This window comes from Phymastichus coffea, unplaced genomic scaffold (assembly GCF_024137745.1).
Source record: "Phymastichus coffea isolate CEN01 unplaced genomic scaffold, Cenicafe_Pcof_1.1 PCOF00166, whole genome shotgun sequence".
Lineage (NCBI taxonomy): Eukaryota > Metazoa > Arthropoda > Insecta > Hymenoptera > Eulophidae > Phymastichus > Phymastichus coffea.
In genome coordinates, this window is record NW_026706977.1 from 102,782 (window position 1) to 125,885 (window position 23,104).

The 23,104-nt window shown below is 48.4% G+C and overlaps 2 protein-coding genes across 2 annotated transcripts; both read left to right on the forward strand.

Annotated features, from left to right (window-relative positions):
* The first annotated feature begins 4,859 nt into the window (after window positions 1-4,859).
* On the forward strand, window positions 4,860-7,974 carry LOC131673085 (elongation of very long chain fatty acids protein 7-like). The gene is made up of 4 exons (XM_058950794.1): window positions 4,860-5,141; window positions 6,341-6,592; window positions 6,687-6,930; window positions 6,997-7,974. The coding sequence occupies exons 2-4, from the start codon at window positions 6,341-6,343 to the stop codon at window positions 7,446-7,448; spliced, it is 948 nt and encodes a 315-aa protein (XP_058806777.1). The 5' UTR covers window positions 4,860-5,141; the 3' UTR covers window positions 7,449-7,974.
* Window positions 7,975-13,182: 5,208 nt separating this feature from the next.
* Window positions 13,183-21,594, forward strand: LOC131673065 (elongation of very long chain fatty acids protein 7-like). Its single transcript, XM_058950744.1, has 6 exons — window positions 13,183-14,129; window positions 18,475-18,547; window positions 19,168-19,358; window positions 20,405-20,542; window positions 20,614-20,856; window positions 20,952-21,594. Exons 2-6 carry the CDS (start codon window positions 18,487-18,489, stop codon window positions 21,321-21,323), a joined length of 1,005 nt encoding a protein of 334 aa, XP_058806727.1. The 5' UTR covers window positions 13,183-14,129; window positions 18,475-18,486; the 3' UTR covers window positions 21,324-21,594.
* Window positions 21,595-23,104: the final 1,510 nt, after the last annotated feature.

A 23,104-nucleotide genomic window follows, 5' to 3' on the forward strand; every position in this document is an offset into this window, starting at 1 on the left:
TCGACGTAAAACTGATGTCTAGGAAATAATCAAACGATTTTTTGCGCGCAGTGATTAGGTGGAAATATTCCTGCTTGTTTCACGCATACGTGGAAGCTGAGCGTTCGTTTTGTGCGCGCCCATATTTTTTGCCACCCTGCTTCGCCTGTACTGTTTGTGCTTTTTTTTCTCTCTCCTTTTTTCCTCGTCGCCCATTCGACTCGTGCATAATTCACCGCAAGATCTTCGGAGATAATCGATATGGGATTGCAGGGAAGCTCGCTCATTATGAATTTTTATTGGATAAGCCGTCAAACTGCTTGTGATCGCGCTTGATATTTGCGCCAACTTTCGAGAGCGAGACGGTTGTTTACTCCCGAGAATTGGGCGCTGAATTCGCGAACGTGCGAAGAATAAAAATGAATAAACAAATAGACAAAAGTGCTCTCGAAAGAGGATTTTGAAAATTCGAACTCGAGAAAACTTGTAGCGCGATGAATATACATGCTCCGGATACGCGCGCTACCTCATTCTACAATAAATCTCTATCGTTGCCACTTCCAAGTTAGCGCGTCAAGCATTATGTTTCGACGTTATCGTTCGTTCTCCGGCAACAAAGACTGTTTTCATCGATTGGCGCCAACTGCACAGCCGATTCTCCGTGGCATTGTGCGATACGGCAACTGGTTTAGCAAGCATTACCCTGCATTTTTTCCGATGCGCACGGTTTCATTGTTGACGACTTTTCGACCGTGAAATCCGGCGAAGTACAATAAAGACATTAAAACTGAGAAGCAGCGCGTTGTCGCGAATCGTGAGATGAATTCTCCGGGCGTTTAAAGCGGCTCGGGTTCGCCTTTGTATTCTCCGCGATTCCATCATTTGAGATGTTTCTTTCGAGAACAGCGGACGGCGTTCTTTTATTGCATTTTTATTCCGCGCCGCAGACGCGGATTGCATCGACGTGACGATCGGCTGCTTTCCGGCCGAGCAGCCGGATTATCAAAGCCGCGGCTTAGTCACCGCGGGTTTTTACCAAATAAGAATGATCTCTAACTCTTCGACATTGTCGTGGTTCTCGTCGATGATTTGATCGGCGAGGGGCGATGATCAAGGACGCGCTCTCGAGTGCCGACGATGCAGCCGCGCGGAGCCGGAAAGGGCGAGGGAACCTCGAGCTACGCGATCTCGGAGCGATTCGCATATCGCGCGCTGTCGTTCGCTCGCGTATCTGCGCGCTCGGCAGTCGAGCAGAACTATAGGCGAAGGATGTGCTCGCCGAAAACGCAGATCGGCCGTTGCGGAGCCGCCTTCGTAATCGTTGCGCCGATAATCCGAGCGAACGCCCGAGCGCCGACGCCGACTCGATCGGCATATCACGCGTAAAGTAATCGCGCCTTTAGAATGTATATGTAATGGTTGATATGGTCAAGCTAGATCCCGGACAACCTTGGCTTGATGAACTTAACGCCGACAAAATACTTTCAGTTTCGTTTCGCAAACTTTGATCTTCAGGCGCGGATTTCTTCTCCTATTTCTTTTCTTTTTTTTTTTTCTTTTTTTTTACTCTTTGCCTGTATGCCTCGTTGCCGTGTGAACGTCAAGCTCGCACCTGCTATATAATTGACGTTCTAATCGCTTCGATGCCAGAAGAAAAAAAATCGGAATTAGAAGCGACTTTTTTTTCATGAAAACAAGCTATTGAATCATCGATTACGCAAATTACGCTTCGAATTTTAATAATACGCCGACGTTGAATTTTCGCTTCAGAGTCGGTCGATCGACAAAGCTATATTGACAAAGGCGATCCTCGCGCGGAATATTTAAGTGCACGCTCGATATTTACGCATGTGCCCGTGTGTACAGTGGCGTTGAGCACCGCCATATTTTTACATATGCCTATATATAACTGTGTGCCATATATTCTTGCCGAACAGACGCATAGAAAGTTAACTCTTTCGATAGCCGTCTTTTTTTTTTCTTGTTCGAAATATGTTACGCATGCAAGAATGCGCACGCAATATAGGAGCTCTTATGCTTTGGTTGTAGCGCTGAATTTCAGATATATTTGTAACGCATTTCTACCCGCACGTCGTTAAAAACTTCGGTTGTTAATTTTTATTGCGAAAAATATTCAACTTTCCGTCAATTCCTTTTCCGTCCGAACTGACTCGCGAACATTCGAGTCCGAGCACTCGTTGCAGGCGCGCGAGAATCCCTTTTGCGAAAGCAAAGAGCAGCGAAGAAACAGAAGAAGAAGAGAAGATACTGAAAGGTAGAGTGCGTTGCATCCGCGGCCGTTTAAATGTCTCAAGGATAAAATAGTCGCCGTACGCACTTGCAAGTAGCGCCCGAGAATGCGAAAAAAAAAAGAGAAAAAAAAAAGGCACGCGTCACGTGGAACGTTCGCGTGAAAATCGGCCGAACGCACGTATTTATCTAGTCAAACGTCACGAATGCGAAAAGAGGGAAAGAAAAAAATCATAACAACGACAAGCAAAATAAAATCGGAATTCGGCGAGTGCAATTGTCAAAGTCACCAAGTCGGCGCGAGGGCACGACCGACCGCCGATTACCGCCGATTATCGATATGATATAATTGCCAATCCGCGACGATTCTGGCAACTTGCTGACTTGGTAGCCGCGCGCGGTAAACGAGAAGGCGGAGTAGAGGGAGTAGGCTGTTTGTGTATGGTTCGCCAGGTCGTCGGCTGAGAGCAACGAGCTCGGCAGCTGCGCGTCCTTGAGCCAACGAGATCGCGATGGCACGTCGCTCGGCGTGCACTTCTTTTTCTCTCCGTTTCTTTTTTTCGTTTCTCGCGAGCCTGCCGTCGACGTTAAGGAGCGCGCTCGGGCCAACGAGCGGGAGTGCATGGTCCGGCGCGCTGCAGAGGTCAGGGAGTCCGCGCGTTCGGGAAACGGGTCTCGGCGAGACGCACGGTCTCATGGCAAAGTCGAGCCCGCGAATACACGAGCCGCCGAGGCGATTATCGAGATCCGTCCGTGATACGGAATTTTTCGCGTTGACGCAATTGTTACCGATCAAATATTCAAATGGGCTTGTCTGCGAAACGGACAAACAGGAAGCTACGGCACTTTGATTTATTGGTATTATTTTTTTTCGTCTCTCTTTGCCGAGATCGACGGCGATCACGGCGACGAGGACCGCGAGGTAGTTGCGTATCCCGGTCTTTCGGCGATTTAATCGCTCTAATCCGCTAGTTAGGTCTGACCGCTACGTTGTTGCTCGCTTAGCAAGGTCGCCAACGCGCCGCTCTTGCTTGGCATGTACTCCGAGCGGCAGGTGTCGATGCTCCCGTGCGCGCGCGTTTCGACGACACCTTGAACCGCGACTCCTCCGCAAGCTCTCGACTTGGCGCTCGCGGTCCCCGTCTAGGGGATATCGTTCGGAATAGAAAACGACCAGGCCAACTCGACTCCGCATTAGAAAACAATGCAGGCATTTTTATCGATAGGAATGCACTCGCCAATCGTTTCGTCGTCGTCGTCGTCGTCGTCGTCTCTCTCTCTCTCTCTCTCTCTCTCTCTCTCTCTCTCTCTCTCCATATCGCTTTTTTTCTTTTTTTGCCGCTCGCGTGTACGTACGCGCGTGCTTTATAAACGCCGGATACGGACCAGGAAAATGAGGGAACGAAACAAGTGCAATTTCGCAGTAAATAACCTTTCGAGGTCTCCAGCGAGCACTTTTACTTTCCAATCGCGCTTGCTCGCCCGACGCTTCTCAGTCTCTTTCTTACTTCGTGCATTATCGCGTCTAATATCCTTCGTCGACGCACCGCTTCCCGAGCTCGCGCCTTGCGATCGGGGTTCCCCGTGCGAGCCGACCACTCGTTGCCGCTGCAGCAGTGGCTCGTGCGCTCGATTTGTCAGTGAAGAGGCGAGAAACGAAAAGGAAGAGAGAAACAACAGAAACGAGCTCGCGGAACCCGATCGAGTACCGGGAGGAGTCAAACAAGGCCGTTGCTCTCCGCGGGCCGCTCGGGAAGACACAAAGGATGCAGGAATCTTTCCACGCGACGACACGCGCACGTCCGCATCCTCGGCCGTTCCAAGGCGTTGTGCATTAATCGACGTATGATTATAGAGAGGCGGAGTAAAAATGCGAGAGACGAAAAGAAGGAAAAAAGAAGGAAAAAAGAAGGAAAAAAGAAAGAGAGGGAAAGAGAGAGAGAGAGAGAGAGAGAAAGAAACCAGAAAAAGAAGATAGGAGACGGATCTTTAGCGAGAATAGCGCAGAATAGACCGGCTGGCCTGGAGGATTCCCGAGAGTCGGTCCGACTGGTGGCTCGCTTCCGTCAATGACGCCAGACGTCAACGGACGGACCGCGCGCAACTGGAAGATTCCCCAGGCGAATTTTCTCGCGGTCGAGAACACCGTGGTGCCGCGCTCGAGGCGTCCGCGCGTTTTACCTTATCTTTCTCTCTCTTGCTCTCGAAATCGTTGTCCGATTCTGTTGTCCCCGCGAGCGGCCGGCCATGTAACGCACGCGCGCGCGCGCACGGCCTGTCGCAAGCCAGGATTTCAGGTCGAATACATTTGGAGAGCTCGCGGGCCCGATCGAAGGCGCGAAATTAGCATACGCGCGCGCCTCGACCAGGAAAGAGCCTTACCGCGCGAGGATCGGCGCAACGGTCGCGCCACGGGGACCCGTCCGAGGCGAACGGTACAGGCGCCTCGACGAATATTGCTTTATTGTGGTAACGGCAGTGCGCGCGTGGGAAAGAAATGGCGCGCGCGCGCGCGCGAGAGAGAGAGAGAGAGGGAGAGAGAGAGAGAGAGAGAGAGAGAGAGAGAGAGAGAGAGAAGGGTTGGGCAGCGCGCGAGTGGGGCCGCGGAGCGCGCGTCGCGAGGGTGCAGCGCGCCAGTGAGAGGGAAGCTGGCGGTGGCGAAAGACCAGGCCGACGTCCGAGGAGAGCTTTTGACGAGGCGCCGCGCGCAACGCCCATATATAAGTGCGCGCCGTGCGCGAAGCGCCTTCAGTCAACGGGCGGACGAAGAGCGGAGCGCGAGGGACGACCATTCGATCTCGCCGCGCGCCCACAAGCGAGACGCTCACCGCGGGGGCAACAGGCGAGCCAGCGCCCGTGCAGCATCCGTAGCCGAGCCTCGCGGCCACGTTCCCGGCCAGCCAGTAGCCAGCGTGAGTACTCGCGAGCACCCGCGTTCGCGGCCCACGCGCGCGACTTGTGTTTGTCAACATTAGGCCGGCGGCCTACGCCTGTGCGCGCGAGCGCGACGCAGTTCGCCGCCGGCTCGTCGATCGCCGAGGCGATTTCGCGATGCTCTTTGTCCGCGGATTTTCGGCGGGAGCCTGGAAAACGGCAGCGGCACGGCGACGCTTACCGATCCCAGTGATTTTCCTTTGCGACACGCAAGATCGAACGTTCAGCCGGAGCCGAAACATAACCGAGAGCGAGAGGTAGAGGGAAAACGAGACGAGCGGTGCTGGCAGACGACGCGGACGAACGTAAATTCGTTAGAACGCACAGCGACAGAGCCGATAACCCTAATGAAGCATTGCCATAAATTTTACGTGGCCGTGCGCGCGCGCGTGTGTGTGCGCGTTGTGCCAAGAGGTCGAGCGAGCGCGCAGCGGAGTTCGACGGATGGAAGTTGCTTAGGCGAAAGAAGAAAAAGAAATAACGAGAGAGAGAGAGAGAGAGAGAGAGAGAGAGAGAGAGAGAGAGAGAGAGAGAGAAAGGAGGTAAAAATCGGAGATAGAGAGAAAAGCAGCGACGAGGCCTTGTCCTCGAAGCGAATTGGAGGCTTTTAGCAAACAGTCATTAATTGGTTTGGCTAGTCGCGCGGCCGGATGTGCGCGCGCGCGCGAGGAGGGAGAAAGGAAAGGAAAGATCGCTGCGAAGGTGAATCGGCGCGCGAGGATCGAGTGCAGCACGCGCGAGCGCACATCGCGGCTGTGGATTGCATCGCGCGGACCTCCTTCCTTCCTTTTTCTCTCTCTCGCGTGCGCGCGCGGGCAATTAGCGCGGCGCGCGCGCGCGCGCTGCGACGAAACCGGCCGTGGGAAGGGGGCAGCATTCCCGACTAATGTCGACAACTCGATCGCCGTGCGTTCTCGTCGGCGCGCGGCTAGTCCCCTCGAAATTGTCGGCGCGTCGTTTCGCCGAGTGTCAACATCGGTTGGGAAACGAGACGGCGCGCAGGACCCGCGGAGGAGGTCGCGGGCAAACAGCGCGCAGGCAATTTTGGAGAACGGCTCTCTCTCTCTCTCTCTCTCTCTCGGACTCTCCGGCGACGCGCGGAATACATTAGCCGGAGAAGGCCGCTGGCTCCGCGAGTGGATCGATTTGTCGAGCGGAGGAAAACTGGCTGTTGCAGATGGCGCAATACGCGCGAATGGCCTACGACGGCTATCGAGACCTGATGGACAACAAGAGCGATCCCAGGGTCAACGACTGGTTCTTGATGAGCAGTCCGCTGCCCACTCTGGCGATCTGCCTGGGCTACGCCTACTTCAGCAAGGTGCTGGGGCCCAAGCTGATGGAGAACCGCAAGCCCTTCGACCTGCGCGGCCTAATGATCTGGTACAACCTGTTCGAGGTGATCTTCTCGGCGTGGCTGTTCTACGAGGTGGGTTGTCGTCGCGCAGGCGCCGAGCGAGCGGCCGGCGGGTCCGCGCTCGGGGCCAGCCGCTGACGGCGCCGGGCGCTGTGCGTTGTTCCAGTGCCTGGTGTCGGGCTGGCTGAACGACTACTCGCTGCGGTGCCAGCCGGTGGACTACTCGCGCAGCCCCAAGGCCATGCGCATGGCCAACGGCTGCTGGTGGTACTACGTGTCCAAGTTCGTCGAGTTTGCCGACACCATCTTCTTCGTGCTGCGCAAGAAGAATGACCACATCTCCACGCTGCACGTGATCCACCACGGCATCATGCCCATGTCCGTGTGGTTCGGCGTGAAGTTCTCGCCAGGTAAGCGCCCCCTCCCCCGAGGGGCCGGCCGTGCCCGCGACTGAGCCCCGCGCGCGCTGCTTGCAGGCGGCCACAGCTCCTTCTTCGGCCTGCTCAACACCTTCGTGCACGTGGTCATGTACTCGTACTACCTGCTGGCCGCGCTGGGCCCGCGCGTGCAGCCCTACCTCTGGTGGAAGAAGTACCTGACGCTGCTGCAGATGCTGCAGTTCGTGCTGGTCATGCTGCACGCCTTCCAGCTGCTCTTCGTCGACTGCGACTACCCCAAGGCCTTCGTCTGGTGGATCGGCATGCACGCCGTGCTCTTCTACTTCCTGTTCCGCGACTTCTACCGGCAGGCCTACAGCAAGCGGCTGCGCCTGGCGCAGGAGGCCGCGGAGCGCAAGCGCCGCGCCGAGGCGCGCCCCCCCGACGGCCCCGTCTACCCCCCGGGCCAGTACAAGATGGCCACGGCCTACATCTCCGGCGGCGGCCTGCGCAACCGCGCCTTCATCGACAACCAGTCCTCGGGCAGCTGAGCGCGCGCGCGCCGCCCCGCGCCCGCGGCCCTTCGCCCCCGCTGCCGGACGGCGCGCGCCCGGCCCGCTCGCCGAGGGGGCCACTCGGCGCGCGCGCGCAACGCCATCTCACGCGATGAACGAGTGCCAAAAATTAATCTTTAAGTCCCGAGTGAATTTGTACATTTTACCGATAGATAAGCGCACCGTGCCTTCCCATCCGCGAGCAGACCCCGCCACCGCCGCCTCGTTTTCCTCTCTCTTCCTTTCCTTCTCTACATCTTGCCTTCTTATGCATTGTGGAGCGGCATTCATATATTTATTTGTTTCTCTTGTCACGGTATACTTCGCGCGTTCCCTGACAATCTTGTACGCGAGTTATGGACTATCGTTATTGTTTAGTGATTAAAACTTTTTTTTTAGCCGATACAGATTATTCTATTTTTACCATGTATTCACATGTTGTTTTTAGGGCCAAATTCATATTTTACGCATTATATATGTGATTATTATTTTTTTTTTTATTAAAACAGTTACTGACTTTTAAGAGAAACCCTTGTTGCGTCATTTGTCCTTCGATGCCATTCACCTAGCAAATGTTCGACGCTATTTTCCTCCGATCTCGTCTATATGCTTCGCTATAGCAGCTTTAATGACGCGCATATTTGCCCGAAGCGCCTCTTCGCGACGAGCCAGCATCAAAACACTTTGTCAATTTTGCGCGCCGTGCTCTCGAAAGGATCGGCAAGGTTCGAGCGCAGAAGCGAAGCAAATGTCACGTTGATCTTAGTCGCAGTCGTACGAATACGAGGGACACGCTCGCATACGTGTAGTTTGAATTGCAAAACTGTGGCTCGTTAGTATCGGAATTCATAATGGAGAGGCCGCTATTTGTGTACATTTTTAGTGTTTGATCGAGATGACAGCTTTTAAGATTTTTGTAAATAGACGCTCTATCAATATTTGCCAAATTTGTCGATCGCGCAGCACGAGAGCGAAGGCTCGCTACGCCGATTGCCATGCATGTGTCGAAGCGACGTTTTCATACGCCTGGGCTTCGCGGGTCACATCGATAAAAACACGTCCGAGCCATCGCTAACAATTTTATTGCTTTACCGATCGGAATGCTTACCGATTTGCCGCACTCCGAGTCCTTTGCTCGTCGCCGGTACAGCAGTATTCCGGACCGTCTGCGCCACTTTCCTTATCCGCCAAGGTGTGTAGATGGAGCCTCTAACACGTCGGCTTTGTTTCCAACCTTCTGTCGCACGGTATAAATACACCGTACGCCGATCGTGCACCGATGTCACGGAACTCCGTAGCATTCAGAACCCATTCAAGCTTTTTCGGTATGCTTTCAAAAAAACAGTTTGTCCACCTGTTTAATTTCGTTCGATACTCACCATCGGATTAAATTCTTGCGTTTGCGCAAAAATCACTTTCCGAGTCGACGTGACAATAATTGATTGCCAATAAAATTCTATCTGCAACGCCGGATCAAGTCAACTGTCGGCTGTAGCCTATCTGATTACTGTGTTTGCCTTGGTTGAGCAACGGACTTGGACTTTATTCCCTTATTGCATAACGCATTATTACGTATACTTTTTCAATAACAAAATTCGGGCCGAGCTATAATTGCAAGTGCGTTCATAAATCTCAGCGCCCCCCCCTCCCCAAATTATAGATTTGTTGAATCTTAGAAATTTTGTCTAGAGCTATGGAGAAATGGTTTTCCAAATTTTACACACTTAGACGAAGTATACAGTTGGCTTGCAAAGCTCTGCAAAGCCAATGCTCGTTGACATATAAGCACAATAGCGAGCCCAGATTGCATGAACTTTGCGACAGCGATAACCTATGAGTAATTGCGATTATTAAAAATTTCCATTTTCACGGCTTCAATAATTGCAAGTGCAACAATCGTAAATTGTTGCATTACAAAGAATTGCCTAATACGTCGATATTTCAAGCTGTCAGGGAAAAGATAAAATTTCGGCAGGCGCCGAAACCAAGTCAATTTTCTCACATTCAATGATTAAATCGCAGTGCGCTGCACTTATCGTTTGACGCTTCATCACCTATTTATATTTCCAGACTTTTCATGACTTTGTAAGGAACGGCTTTGAGAGCCGCGAGAAAAGAATTTATAATAATATTGATTTTCTCGGAGTATGAATACGTCACTGCTGCCGCATTCACTTTTAAAAAGTTTATTTCATCTGACGTTTCTCATCATCTTCGAGAGATTTCCGAAACGTTATTGAGAGTCGCCAAGGTATTTTAATAAAAATTTTTATGCCATCTAATTAACTCAACATTGGAACTAGATAACACAGAAATCGGTAGGGGTGTCAAAATCAATGCATGGAAACCGAAACGAAGACAATTGATCAGTGGAGAAATTGTGGAACGGCCTAAGCAAATTCAGAATTGATATGTACAAAGCGTATCGTACAATGGAATCGCAGGTGAATAAGGAAGCTATCGCCCGTCATTGTGAATAATTATGGCTTGTAAATTGCGCTGCAGCGCAAATACATCGACAGCTCGATGACAATGAGCCGGGTAGCTAATAAAAGTTGGCGTCATTCCGTTTGCGCAAAAGACAAAAAGAAGAAGTGACAGAAAGAAAGGAAGAGTGGACCGTGAAGAGTTGACTGACTGGCGTAATCGCAAACTGATTTGGGAAAATTCCTTGAAAATGCGCGCGCAAAATATTATAATTTATACGTTACCGTTCTTTGAAAATAAAGTGACGCACGCGCGAAAAAAGCAAGAAGGGAAAAAAACGTTCATGAAATGCAAAGAGGCGCTCGTTTGCCAAAAGTAAATTTTCGAACGGAGCGCGCGGCTTAAAGGAGGATGCAAAAAAGAAGGAGAAAGAAAAAGAGCGAAGGAATCTATTGACTAAGACGAGTAACCGTGAGTATGCGACGCGACAAATTCTTGAAACAGTGAAAGTGTGCGTGCGGGCCTTGGGGCGAAAGTGCGAGGTGGCGATGTAATCACGGCTTATCGACACTTCGGCTCATATCTGAGCGTACACTTAGCGACGTCGCGTTCTATTAACGCCCGATCGGCACTGCGAATTGTTTCGTCGATTTCGGGACACGAGCCTTTGCAGATGAACTGTGCGCTCAGCTGCTTCTCGGGGCGCGTTGCGTTGCCTGGATACCGAGTGAAAACGTGGATTGCCCGGAACAAAATTGAACATCGACGTATGGTTTAGCTTCGCCGGTACACAGTGTGTTGCCTAGCGACCTCGACAGCGTCCACTTTTAATGAACTTTCTTTTTAAAATATTAGCGAACGGAATACGAAAGCTATGAGTATACAACATAAAAAGAAGGTTTTCGCGTTTCTTCATCTATGTAAAAATGATAGGAGGTAAAACGAGCTTGAACTGTCATAGACCAACAATGCGTTTGGCTGCAACGGTGAAATACAAGGAATCGGAAAGGAAAAGGGAGATAATAATTGACGATCTCAAACCGATTTTCGCCACTTTGACGAAGGTTGACGCTGATCAAGTGGGATTCGCAAATGCAAAATTTCGTATGCGCGCGCCGAATTGGGACAACTGGCCGACCAAATGATCCGATTCGCACGGATTGCGCGGATATGACGTCTCGCGCGACACGGCGGCCTCTCGTCATCGAAGCGAAGACACGCGGACAAAAACGAGCCGGCGTCGCGTCGAAGGGGCAGTCGCGCGCAAAGGATGCGCGGCTACATCCCGTACAATTATTTTTCGAAAGAGTCGAAGAAGAGCTATTCGCGGATGGGTTCGCGCGCGTACGATCGAGCCTCGTCGACGGATTGCGCAATGGCGGTCGCGCGCGCTCGCGGACAAACGACGCGAACCTGTCGTAACACGAGGAAAGTGATGTAAATCGGAGCTCTCGCGCGGAGAGATGATGATATGACGGATGAGAATCAAAGACGAGCGAGAGAGAAAGAGAGAGATGGAGGAAGTGACAAGTGTGTCAGTATGGAAACGAGCAGACTTCGGCAGATCAGGCACGATTAGCATCGAATCGAACATTGTGTCATAATAGCGCGGCCGCCGCGGCTCGACATCGCAGAAGCGAATCCGCGAAGAGACCTCGCGCGCCTGGGTCATCTCAGGCTACAGCGGAGTTGCATTGGCCGAAAAAGTCGCGCCGCGCGTGCCCAGCTCGCGAGCCAGCCGCGAGACGCGCCGCTTTCGCCGCACCGCGAATCCGATCCGAGCGTCCGTCGTCCCTCTATCTCTCTCTCTCGCTGACTGCTCGCGGGGACGGAGGTTGCGCAAATTGACATAGCGCGGCCGCGGTCCAGTGCCGCCGCTGTAACGCGCTTCCAAATTCCAAACGCTCGGCCCTTCGAAATTCGCACGCTTTCTCGCCGAGTCATCGTCGCGCGCCGACAAGGACACGCGAAACGAGATCTCACGTAAGGCCGATCGACCGAAGTCGCTGCGTCCGCCGGGGAATTGCGAATCGGCAAATGGCCATTTCCATTTCTAGAAAACTATGAACATTATAAAGCGGCGCAGCTGCGCGCTGCCGGTGGTGCGATGGCCAATCGGTCTAGTAGAAAATCGAATGGCCGACGCGCGGTCAGGTCTCAAGGTCGCCGTCGAGAAAGATCGGCGCTTCGTAGAAGACCGGGGGGGGGGGGGGTGGAGTGGTCCAGCCCCTCGCTCGGGTAGACTAGGCGCAACTCGCGTGTCGCCAATTTCCCCGATCCCGTTCGCTTCGGGATGGTGCGCACCGCGGGCACCGCTGTCGCAACGCGAAATATCGGCCGATTTCACTCCGCCGATTGTCCGCGGTGCGCGTGTCTAAACGCAGGCGGCGTTCCGCCTCGTTTCGCTGCCAATGTCACGGCTCCGCGATCGCACCGATTATCACCGTGGCCGAAAGCGTTCTCGCGGGCACGGCGCGCCGACGAACGTGTGCGACTCTTGAGGTAGCAGCCCTGTTTCGCGCCGATAAAATCCTCGGACCTCGTCCGGTCCTTCGTCGCGCTTGCCGCGCGTAAGGTTCTCTGGCGTTCTTTCAAAGGACATTCGATGCCGGACTCGGTCAGAAGACGGACGACGACGAGAACGTTCGTAATGGAATACCGATAAAGATGTTCCGAACAACTTATGTAAACCGAGTATTTTCAATTCAAAAGTGTTGAATCCAGTTATATATTGCAAGCAAGGTTCAATATTTATTCCTGTGATACGCGATTGCGGCTGTAGCCACGTTGTAATAGTACAGCAGATAAGGCCAAGAATCGATGCTGAAGAAACAATCGCCGCTCGCTCAAACAGTGCATGCTCGACTTTATTGCTGTAGGATTAGAATAACGACAAACCGAATAATTAGGCGATGCCATTAGACGCTTAGAATACTAACGAAGGTGGTGAAAACAAGTAAATAGCTGAGCATTAACTGCCTCTGAAAAAAAAGCATTATAAGATGATTGCAGGTGAGATTGAGATGTTAAAGCGTGCAATTACACGCGAAAAAAATCCATCTGAAAGCTGAGCTGGAAAAATGTTAATGGGAAAAGCTAAGTGGAGTGGATTTTCCGTTGCATAATGTTTGTCAGCGTGCCGCGCGAGGAAAAAAAATTGATCGCGCTTTTCGAAGTGCACGCATATATAACTATGCGAGGACGAGAGCAGAAGACGGAAGCGACGCGCGCCTGCGCCCTAGACGCCCGGCGCGCGCGCGCGCGAGAGAGAGACAGAGAGGAGAAGAAAGTGGCTGCTGAAGTGTAGGATAGGAAGGCGATGCCATGACAGCAGCATTGGCGGAGTTGCTAAACGCGAGAGCGAAGTAAACGAGAGAGCCAACGAAGGAATAAATACAAGCGCAAGCTACACACGAGCGAGAAAGCGGAGCTGGGCAACGGCGACGGCAAGTGTCGCACGAAACGAGGCGAAAGGAAACGCAGGAATACTGCTAGCTACGTGCAAGTCCGTAGTGCGCCGTAACCTCAGCGGCGGCAGCATCGAGCGCGAGTGCGAGCGGAGTCGAGAAGCGGAGCCGAGAACTGCCGAAAGGAGGAGGTGGCGTAAGAGGCGGCAAGAGCGGCATAACATCACGTTCCGCCAGTCGAGTGCGAGCAGTGCCAGAAGTAGGTAGTCAGCAAGCAGCGGCAGAGCAGCTGTCTGTGTTAGGCCGAAAGCGAGCCAGATCCGAAGAGCGAGGAAGTGCCCGCCGGCCGGCCGGCCCTCTGCCAAGCAGTGCTCCGCAGCACCAACTGCAACTAGTGCGAGCTCGCGGGGAGCAGCGCCCTAGCAGACGACGCGCCGCGCGCGATTATCGCTCGTCGCCCGCATTAGTCACTGTCAGCTCGATCCGCGTTGGGCGGATCCTCCACGCACCTCGTCGACGCGGATGTCCGATCGCTCGCGCTGCCGCCGCCGCCAACGCCGAGCTCGCTGTCGCCCAGCCAACGCCAGTTAGCAGCTCGCTATCGCCGCTCTCGCACAAGGCAGCTGATGAGATTGCCCAGCTGACAGGCGCGCGCACATCCACGCCAACGCGAACCCAGCCGAGAGGCCAAGACCCAGCAGCAGCCGCCGCCGCCGCGAGAGGGACAGAGAGAGTGCGCCGCCTAAAACGCACCGACAATAGTAAGCAAGCGGCCAGCCAATCAATTGGGAGGTTAGGAAGAACGCCATCACTCTCGGCTAGCGCACGCAGCTCTGCAGACCAGGTGGGTGTAGTCCCGTATTTTCCGCGTTCGCTTGATACATGTGCCACGCTGCTTTTCTCCATTCTCCCATCAGCGCAACGCCAATCGCTCGTGCTTTGCCAATTGATAACGTACGCGAGTCTTCCGCGGAATAAATATTGTTTCTCTTTCTCTCTCTCCGTTGAGGGCCACGGCCGACGCACAGACGCACGTGCCGAAAGCCACCTACTGCTCGCAATCCTCGACGGGCCGATTGCCCGTAATAAAGCGTCGGCAAGTTTTGCAACCTGCCGATAACGCGAAGGCTCTCAACTTTGCTCTCGCTCTCGAAACTTTTGCCGTATCACGCTGTAACTCGTGTAAAATGGAGATCTGTCGGAGCAACACGGTCGCCTGTACTCGCCGGGGATAGACGGTGCTCGTTTGGAGGTTGGGATCAGAGACTAAACAACTGGCGAATATTAGTGGCATTCAGGGTCGAATCGTTTGATCCGCGTGCTGCACTGCGTGCAGCGCTCACGTACGCGCGCGCGCCCATGTATATACGGGAGACAGAAACACGGAGTCGGAACGGTATGCGGAGCCTCTTTTGGCGGGACTAGCCGTTATCCGTACTCTACGCTAGCTGTGACAGCCGGCACGCGACCACACGGCACCGAACAACACCAACTTACATTGTCTGGTACATTGTGGTGTTTGGACTTTTTCTCGTGCTCACCGATCAAAGCGCCCATTAACGCTTCTGATTATTTGGTTTGTCCGCCGTTCGCGAAAGACCAGCTACTGCTCGTCACCGCAATACCTGCATTTTTATTAACAATATTCTCCGTATTCACCATTGTAATTTCGACGACTAATCGCCCAAGGTCGCACGAATAAGCACCAAATAATTGCACCCGAGAAATGCTATTTAGCCAAAGTATTATCAGCTTATTATTGAAATTATTAGTGGATGTCACCTCGAGTTCGTGTTTAAATTGCCTTCGCGAACAAAATGTCGATAGATACGATGAAAAAAATAATCGTACGTTACTTAGAACTAAAACGCAAGTATTCCTGCCATAAATAGTTAAAATTATCGAAGCCAAGGTAAGACTTCGCACCATCAATGCTTAATAAATATTTCACGTGCAAACATTTATTAAATTATTAATTTTTTATCAGAACTGACTCGCGAAATTTCAAACTACCTGCCGTAGAGTAGTTTTGATTTGAATCGCTTATTAACATGAAATGATTTATTCATATTAGCTTTGTTTAAAAACAGCATCTACATTATTTACCATTGTATTAAATAATTAACCGACTTATAGGTCGAATGTCAATGAGATTTTCTGTACAGGTGTATAATGTAAAAAATAGATAAGAAAAAAAAGAAACCGACAAGAGAAGCTTTGGCTGTGCGCAGTTGTGCTGCGCAGGGTGTTAATCTAAAATTAAAATAGCCGCGAAATTTGAATGTAAAAATTATGTCTTACAATGTTTGCTTGTCTGAAAACTCAATGATTATTCATAACGTAATAATATATCACAGCTTATTCAACATCTATTGAGAAATGTTATATTGGATAAATCCTGTTCCAAAATCAAAATCATCCGGAATTAAGCAACTTTGAATTTTGCGGGAATTCCAATTTTTATGACTCATTAAGATGCGCGCGATTTCTATTTGAGTATAATTAGACGAAATTCTCCTCTATCCATCTCTCCATGTCAGAATGACTTATGTCTTCAAATGGCTGTTGAATTTTATGACGCCAGATGCAATCGATAATTGCAATGATTGATGGACAACTTTCTAGATGTATCCGCAATGTCAAACTAATTAGAATAGTTTTTATAAGCTGATTGTTCCATTCAACTTCCTTATAATGCATTTTTTTCTACGTTAATTCGTGACTTTTATTTGCAGGTGAATGCAACCATTTTTTACTATATTCTTTGGTAAATGAACTTTACAGTAACAAAAGTACCTATTTTCGCATAAACCTTCATAAATCAAGTGATTAACCGGAAGAAGCATTTTTTACGATACGTTGTTTATTGTAGAACAATGAACGCAACTTTCACCTATCCATTTCTTTTTCTTCATAATTTGGATAATTTATAATTATTACTGTCTATCTTTGCTAGACACCGTATACGTAAAATGTGGTACAATGGAAGCTGAAACTTGTTTTGGTCTTTTGATATTCAATTTATTCACTCTACAAAAAGTGTAATTATATTTCCATCTTACGATGCACTTGTCAAATAGACGTATGAGAGTCGCAGGTCGAGCATCATCATCTCGAAAAAGGAATTCGCATGCGCCATTGCAAAGTGGTCATTTATTTCGAATAATTTTTACGCGTCAGACTATTGATTCAATGATGCAAATGCACGTAAAACTCGTTAGCGTCTTGGTGACGTATCAAACTTCCAGGATTCTGCTTTGTTATGACGTCAAGCTATATTTCTCGAAACTGTTCAACGCAATGTCTTAAAAGTTCCTCAAAATTCATAAGAAAACAATAGGTTTACTCGTTTACATTTACTAATGTTCAGCTCGATTATTATTTAAAAAAATGTAAAAAGATACAAAGGCATTGGTCATTTTCAGTTTGAAAATCTCACTGACGTGTGCGTGGAAAAGACAATCCTATCGCGTACTTCCAAACTTGTTTATCCTAAAACTCGGAAACAAGAACAGTGTTCCAAACATCCCGAATTCCTGTTTCATACATTAATCTGAATTCAAAATTTATGTGCATATTTCACGAGGTAAAACCATTTTTAGAAAAGTAAGATAATATATTTTTAAATTCGAAGTGGCTATTTATCATCCTAATTTTTATAATCGTCCAGTTTACGTTCGTATTGTTTGTGAAAAATGTTTTTTTTTTTGGTAGTACATTATTTTACGTAATAAATAGGTTTACTGATAGCGGGTGTGCCAGCAAAACGAGTTTGTAGAAACACAACATTGTTTTCCCTTTTCCAATGAACTAGTTGAAGAACAAAAAATTATGAAAATAAAGAAATACTAGTTTGAAATCGCAACATTCACAGGCAAACGTTAGAAAGTCTGAAAGAACTAAATATCATTGTACATTTTCGAAAAATTCTGCGCGTTTCCGAAACTTGCGTTTTTCACTTTTTAAAGCACATCGCTGACAGCTGTAAGTACCTCCGAGGTGTAAAAACGGTGATAGAGGCTTTTTAGGAGCTTTTATCTCACAACGAATATGCGTCTGTTTCTGGCTTATGTAACTTAATGTTGACCTACTTCCAATCTTACCTACTATCACTTTTTGCGACTGACGCGTATTTCATGAACTTCCATAAACACTACGCGGATAGCAATATGTAAAATCATATATTTGTCGTCAAACTAAAAAAAAACTGAAATATTAATGAGCTCAGGTATCAAACGAACTAACGTTTGTCATTAACTTTCCTTTGCATTAGTAATACTAGTAGACATTTTTCCTGCAAGTGTTAAAGCTTTCCGGACGTATGAATGTCCGGTTGTTCAATGACCTTCGTGGTTTTCACAATATCGCATGTTTACAATTAGTGATATACTAAAAATATATTTTCAGCCTTACTATTCATTGAGCGTTGAAAGTAACAGGCCATCTAAATTTTTTTTCAAATATTCTATTTTTCTATACTATACAGTAGTTCGCTGGCTATTGTCGTCATCAAGCGCAGTATTTTTTTACTAACACAAACAGTTTAGATTTTGACTCCGAGGGGACTGGCCTCTCGGTTTATTCAAGGAAATATTTTTTCAAATGCTATTTTAAGAACGGCTTTGAGGTATCGGGTGAATCAACGCTCGGCCGCGGCGCATCTCGTCGAGCGTCGGAAGTACAAAACTGATAATTCGATCGATGGCAGGCCGTTCTTACGGGACACGTACGTCAAAAATTTGCTCTCTATGTGGGTCACTCGAGGATAACAGTTACGATCCAAGCTTGCGCCGATTCGAAGTCGCCCATTGCGCCCTCGTCGCGGGCTTATCGCGCGGGAAGCTCGTCAGAATTTCGCCAATGCTAAGTGGGTCGCGGCAGTTGTGGAGCACTGGGTAGTAAAAAAAAAATCAAACTCAGAAATGTAGACATTCGGAGAAAGGCCAAGCCGAAACTTTCTACGGCCATATGTACATAAAGCCTACGTAATACTTTGCCAAAACCGATATGAAGTTTACGTAAACAATTAGCAGGCGTAACTTTCGGATTTCACATTACTCAATCTCGCTTTTTCTCGGCGCGTACTCACGATGTTTAATATTCTATGAGCGCCGTAATTAATGCTAATCGCTGCAGCAACGACGCAAAACGTACGATTGTTGCTTTCATTGTTTCGCTATGCCTTTCAGATATCGATCAAGATGACGAGCATCGTGGCGACGCTGATCCACGGTTACAGGGACATGATGGACAATAAGTCTGGTAAGTCTAACGGTAACGATTTTTCGACTATCGCGGAAGATCTAATTAGAGTGCGCGTCTTCGAAACGTAATGCCTCTTTGAATAACGGGACGTACCGGCGATCGAGTCGAGCGAGCGAGCGAGCGAGCGAGGAGGCCGACTCCGCGCGAACTCACTCTCGGCGAGAGGATTCGCAGCTCCGGATTATTCCGAGGTATTTCGAAGTGTAACGATTGCCGCGATGATTCGTTTCGATGAGCTAAAGGATAAAGCGAGGGTACAATCGGTCGGAAGAGCGTGTGCCGCTCTCCTCGGCGCTTTCACTGCGACTGGATTTGCAAGCTCCGACAAAGCGCGCGGAAAGGGGGATGGGGAGGAGGATGAGCGAGGCAGAGGCGGCCGTAAGAATCGAGGTCTCTCGCACGAGAGACGCCGCGGAGCTATTAGCTTGCGGCTGCTTTTTGCCAGTCGAGGCGCACGTAATATCTTTTGCAGGCGCCTCCGATGCTCGGCGATCGGGCCGCCGCTCTGTGCGCGCGCGCGCGCGGAAGACGAGAGCTCGATCCGCTCGGCCGCGCGAACGTGCATCGCCGAACGACGCACACGCACACCCACACACACACCTCTCTCGTCTCCGCAGATCCCCGAGTGCGAGAATGGGCGATGATGGCGAGCCCCTTCCCGACGGTGGCCATATGCCTGATGTACGCCTACTTCAGCAAAGTGCTCGGCCCGAGGATGATGGAGAACAGGAAGCCGTTCAACCTGCGGCGCATCCTCATATTCTACAACTTGACTCAGACCATTTTTTCCACCTGGATATTTTACGAGGTAGGCTTGCTCTTTGCGCGCGCGCGCGCGCTCGTTCTCTCACCTTTGCTCTCGGCTCGTTTCTCAAATTTCAAATATTTGCTGGCGTGCGCGGCTTTTCGTTAATATCACCAAGGCAGAAACGCAGGAATGCGGACGCGCGAGCGTGCGTCCGCAAAGTCGAGTCCGAGACGCGCAAAACTGCCACTTTTTTTTTACTCCAAATAAAAATGGAGTATAGCAGCGAAAGCGTTCGATTCGCTTTGCCATTAGTATTTCGTCTGCACGTTGCTGTACAGTTAAGGCCCCCTGTAGCTCCTCTCCTCCCACCCCACCTCGGCACCGCTGCTTTTTTCATCATCTCGGCTCCCTCCCTCTTGTCCTCACCTCGCTGCACTGTCGATTTAGCGACCTCGCGCGCGCGCGTCACTCCTGTTTCCTCAGTGTTATCCCCCTAATCATCCCCCAACGTTCCACGGATATTTTTATTCCTAGCGAAAAGTCGCAATACCGGTAGGACGTCAACCTGTTTTTCAAAAAGGAAACAAATATGACGGACTCTTGGTCAATTGAATATTTCGCTCGAGCCAGCAAGAAAAAAAAAACGAAAGGAAAAAAAAAAGTTTAGGCTGTTTGCTGAATCAGGTTTCTCGGTGCACACTTTGCAGTTAAATCGAAGCCAAACACACTCGCAGTTGGCTTCATCGAGACTGAAAGCAAAATGAAAAGGAGAAAAAAAAAGAAAGACCCGATTGCACAGTAATGAAGAAAAATGAGACGTAGTTTGCGCGGGTAGAGAGCACAAGTTGCTCAAGGCTTTTAGCGCCTCTATAGGCCGTCCATGCGCGATGGGACGGCGAGCAAACAGAAAGAAATCCATTGAAATGCAAGTTGGCGGATGAGGTGGCCGAGAGCCGGCAATCCTAATGGGAGTTGTCGTGGCGAGAAATCGACATTCGCAGGCCTTTTCGAGCGGCGACAGCTCGCGCAATTGCAGCTGCGAGCAAATGACAATGCTCGGCTCTCTGCAGTCCGCGCGTTGACTCATTATTGCAATGGTGTTCCAGTACTTGATGAGCGGCTGGGCCAGGGGCTATAGCTTCCGGTGTCAACCTGTCGATTACTCCAACAATACCATGGCAATTCGCATGGCTGCCACTTGCTGGTGGTACTACTTCAGCAAATTCACTGAATTCTTCGACACGGTTTGTACTCCTCGTCCTATGTCCGACACTGCCGTCTCCAACTCATCTGACCTTTTGCATCGTACTTACAGCTGTTCTTCATCCTGCGCAAGAAGACCCAGCACGTTTCCACGCTCCACGTAATCCACCACGGCATCATGCCTTTCTCCGTGTGGATGGGCCTCAAGTTTGCCCCGGGTGGTCATTCTACCTTCTTCGCTCTGCTCAATACCTTCGTTCATATCGTCATGTACTTCTACTACATGATTGCGGCGATGGGACCCGAGTACCAAAAGTACATCTGGTGGAAAAAATATCTGACCAGCTTTCAGATGGTGAGTTGATAACATGAGAGAGAGAAAGATAGAGAGGAGTATCATTGTTTTATCAATGATTCGATTTATTTCTTTTTTCTTTTTGTACTTCACAGTTACAGTTCGTTATGATAATGACGCACCAGTTCCAACTGCTGTTCACCGAATGCGATTATCCTCGTAGCTTTATGATTTGGATTGGACTGCACGGCCTGCTATTCCTTGGTCTGTTCTCTGACTTCTATAAGGCCAAGTACTCGTCAACTAAAGGCAAACATAAGTCGAAAAGGCCGGTCAAGTCCGATAATCCAGGAGCCTGTATGCCGGTCCTTGACGACGATCACAAGCCTAGTCAGAATGGCCACGTGGTATCCACCTACGCGACTATTTATAATAAAGAGCTGAACAGCTGTTACAGCAGCGGTACCAATAATGGCTATGTAGACGCCAACCAAACGCAAGCTATCGGTGACAAAAAGCTGGTTTAAATGTTCAACAACCATAACGTCGGTCGCTCATACCAATGCAAAACTTCCTAGGATGCCTTTCTGTTTTCCTGTTTACATTCACATCTACTGTACAATTTTATTTATGTCGCTGTCAAACGCGATTCCTTGTTTCTTTTTTTCTACCTTTTCTTTTTCTCTTTTTTATTTTCTTACTAAACTGAATTCTCTACCATTTCTTAAAGACTTGTCATGGTCATTTTCACCACTTTTGGATATAACATTATTATTATTATTATTATTATTATTATTATTATTATTATTATTATTATTACTATTGTAATACTATTTTCATTATTACTACTTTGATTTTCATTTTCACTATTGTTCTCACTATCAACATAATCATCTCGGCCGTTCTTTACCTGCGGCTTTTTATTTTTGTATACTGTATACTATTGCAGATAAGTTCCGTTGGGTTCCATTCTTTGCGCAATAAAGACCAATACTATGATTGGTTCTTTGGGAAATAGCTCTATTGTGAACGATGTAAAGTTTTGTCATTTTAAGCGCTGCGTTCGATCGTTAATTGCTTGAATGCTAATTAATAAAATGTGTGATTGTGCTATAATCTAACAATAACTCGCAAAAATTATAGCTTAGAAGAAGAAAAAAAAGAAAACTGATTTAATCAGTTTTTTCTATAGCGTAGAATTCAACTTAATGCGTCGATTTGTATGACAACAAGGAGGTTAGGACTAGGGATCTCTATGCTCATTCAAATATGAAGAAATAATTTTTTCTTTATATATTTCTTGTTACTCGCTAAGGAATTTTTACGTAATTAGTTATTAAATTTCAAAATTAGTTAAAATTTTGTCACATTGTTAGTCAGGTCTCTTTGAAACTTAAACAGAATACCGTGATTTGACGTAGCATATATCGAACAACATATAAATTTACTTTTCCATGCTTTTTCATTACAATGCGCGTTATACTTTCCTAGAGAAAGCGTTTATACAATTTTGTCGCGTATTACTTAGTATTCTTTACATGTTGTTGAATTTGTACGCAATAACTATTGAAAAGCGAACCAGATATCGAGTAATAGAACGAGAAAAATTTTCAGCAAGACTGAGCGTATTTCATAGCGAAAAATTATTTCATGAACAGTTTCATGACGGTTGTTTGACTGGAAATTTTTCTCACGTGAAAATTCTCTTGTTATAATATTTATAATAATTTCCGATACCCTTTTAAACTTTTTCGTTTTTTAAATCCTATAAGTTAAGTCAATAAATCAGTTGGAATTGCTGCTGTCGTTGAAAGTGTTCAACTTCTAAGGAAGAAAAAGCATTTTTTTTTACTAAATTTTTATGTTGCAAATCGTATGAAAATGAGATGAGATCTCATGACTCTGCCTTATTTTAAAAACTTCGAAAAAAGAGAAAGAAAAAAAAACAAGAATTACCTCGATTACGTAAAAGTATTTTTTTTTCTTTTTTTTTTTAAACTATTGCGTTGTTGTAAGCGCCGATGACAAGTTTGTTACCGCTAGTTCGTTAAACTAAGAAAAAATTGATTTGATTGGATAAATATAAATTATACAAATAGTTTAGCACAGAATATCGAAAGGTAATTATTGTAATATGGGGATACCATTTATCACGGTAACGCTTGTTATTTATGCTGTAAGTTAGGTATCGAAAATAACTATTTTAAGAGTTCAAACTGTAAAATAATTATCCCAAGATCATAATTGTGTGATAGATGAAACTTTATCACGTATAGAATATTTATTAAATATACTATAAGACATCTGC